The 1,238-nt window shown below is 36.4% G+C and overlaps 1 protein-coding gene across 4 annotated transcripts in view; it reads left to right on the forward strand.

The window, feature by feature from the left end:
- LOC119581849 (protein wntless-like) overlaps positions 1-1,238 on the forward strand; it is a 13,307-nt gene that overhangs the window by 7,054 nt on the left and 5,015 nt on the right. For 3 of the 4 annotated variants that reach the window (XM_037929992.1, XM_037929989.1, XM_037929991.1), the window contains one exon: positions 455-762. In XM_037929992.1, coding sequence (XP_037785920.1) covers positions 455-762 — 308 coding nt within the window. The remainder of the gene's footprint in view (positions 1-454; positions 763-1,238) is intronic. The other variant, XM_037929990.1, reaches the window with a different exon arrangement.

The raw sequence follows: 1,238 nt of genomic DNA on the forward strand, positions 1-1,238 counted from the left end.
GAAGAAAAAATATGGGAGACTAAGGAGGGAGGGTAACAATGGAGGGAATATAAGAAAGGAGAAATAGGAAGAGGAACAGAGAAAAGGTACTTGGGGGAAGAGAAGGGGTTTAGGAGTAGGAGAGGGAAAGATATCAGTTTGAAAGATTTATTTGCAAATGGAAGATTGTTCTCATACAGTAGATTCTTCATGGGAGGTTTGTCTTGGTGAAACCATGGTTGTTGTTTAAACACAATTAGAAGATAATAATCACAAATACTTTGAAATATAGACCATTACAAATGGATTAACAGACAGAGATGTCACTTTCTTCCATTAAACAGTGATAGGACTATTGAAATTGTAGATATTTAGTAGAGTAATGGACAATGACTAGATTTTGAGAGAAACAGGAGTGTATAGTGCATTTGTATCATGTATACAAATAGAGAATAAGGACTCTTTTTATGTTTAGATTCACAACCAGATTCTGGAGCAGTGATTAATCATGAGGCTCGCCTGGGATACATGACCTCCAGTGAGAAAACCAAAGAGATTGAGTACATCGCCTCCAACGAGCAGGAGCGTCGACTTCTGTGCCACAGCAATCACCAGTTCCAGCAAGAAACCTATGACTGTTCCCCGGTTGTCATAGCAGTCCTGTATAGCCTTCATCATGACCACTACATTATCAACATCAGGCTCTTCCATAGTTCGGGCAAAGATGGACAAGGACGGCTGCATTTTGACGGCTTGGGAGGGATTGAAGACATGTATATGACAGTAAGTTCATCACATTAGTCTTCTGGCTTCATCTTTTACTAGCAGAAACATGTAAAATTCTCTACAAAAACTGAGAGGATTTCCCATCATTTTTAGTGTCTCTCTCAGCATTGCATTTTTTATTTATTTACAAAAAATAAAAGAAATTAACATCATAAATTTATATTCCACATGAATCCTTGCTGACTAAACAGAATGTTATACAAGTACAATATACAGAACATCATAAGATCTTGCATTTAATGCCTGCAATCATTTTTGCTGCAGAAAAATAAAGACCAAATAGATTTTATTCTGGGACAACAAGGCATTTGGGTTCATCAATTAGGTTTTTGTTGTCTGCACAATACGAGGTCAGCTGGAATCTGAAATTTTTTAATTCCCTTGTTTTTTGGGGGGTATTTCTCACTCCTATGACATATTAAAATGAGCATAGTTCTTAAGGCAAATTATATAGAGAATATACCAATATCTTT

Source organism: Penaeus monodon, chromosome 15 (genome assembly GCF_015228065.2).
Source record: "Penaeus monodon isolate SGIC_2016 chromosome 15, NSTDA_Pmon_1, whole genome shotgun sequence".
NCBI classification, from domain to species: Eukaryota; Metazoa; Arthropoda; class Malacostraca; order Decapoda; family Penaeidae; genus Penaeus; species Penaeus monodon.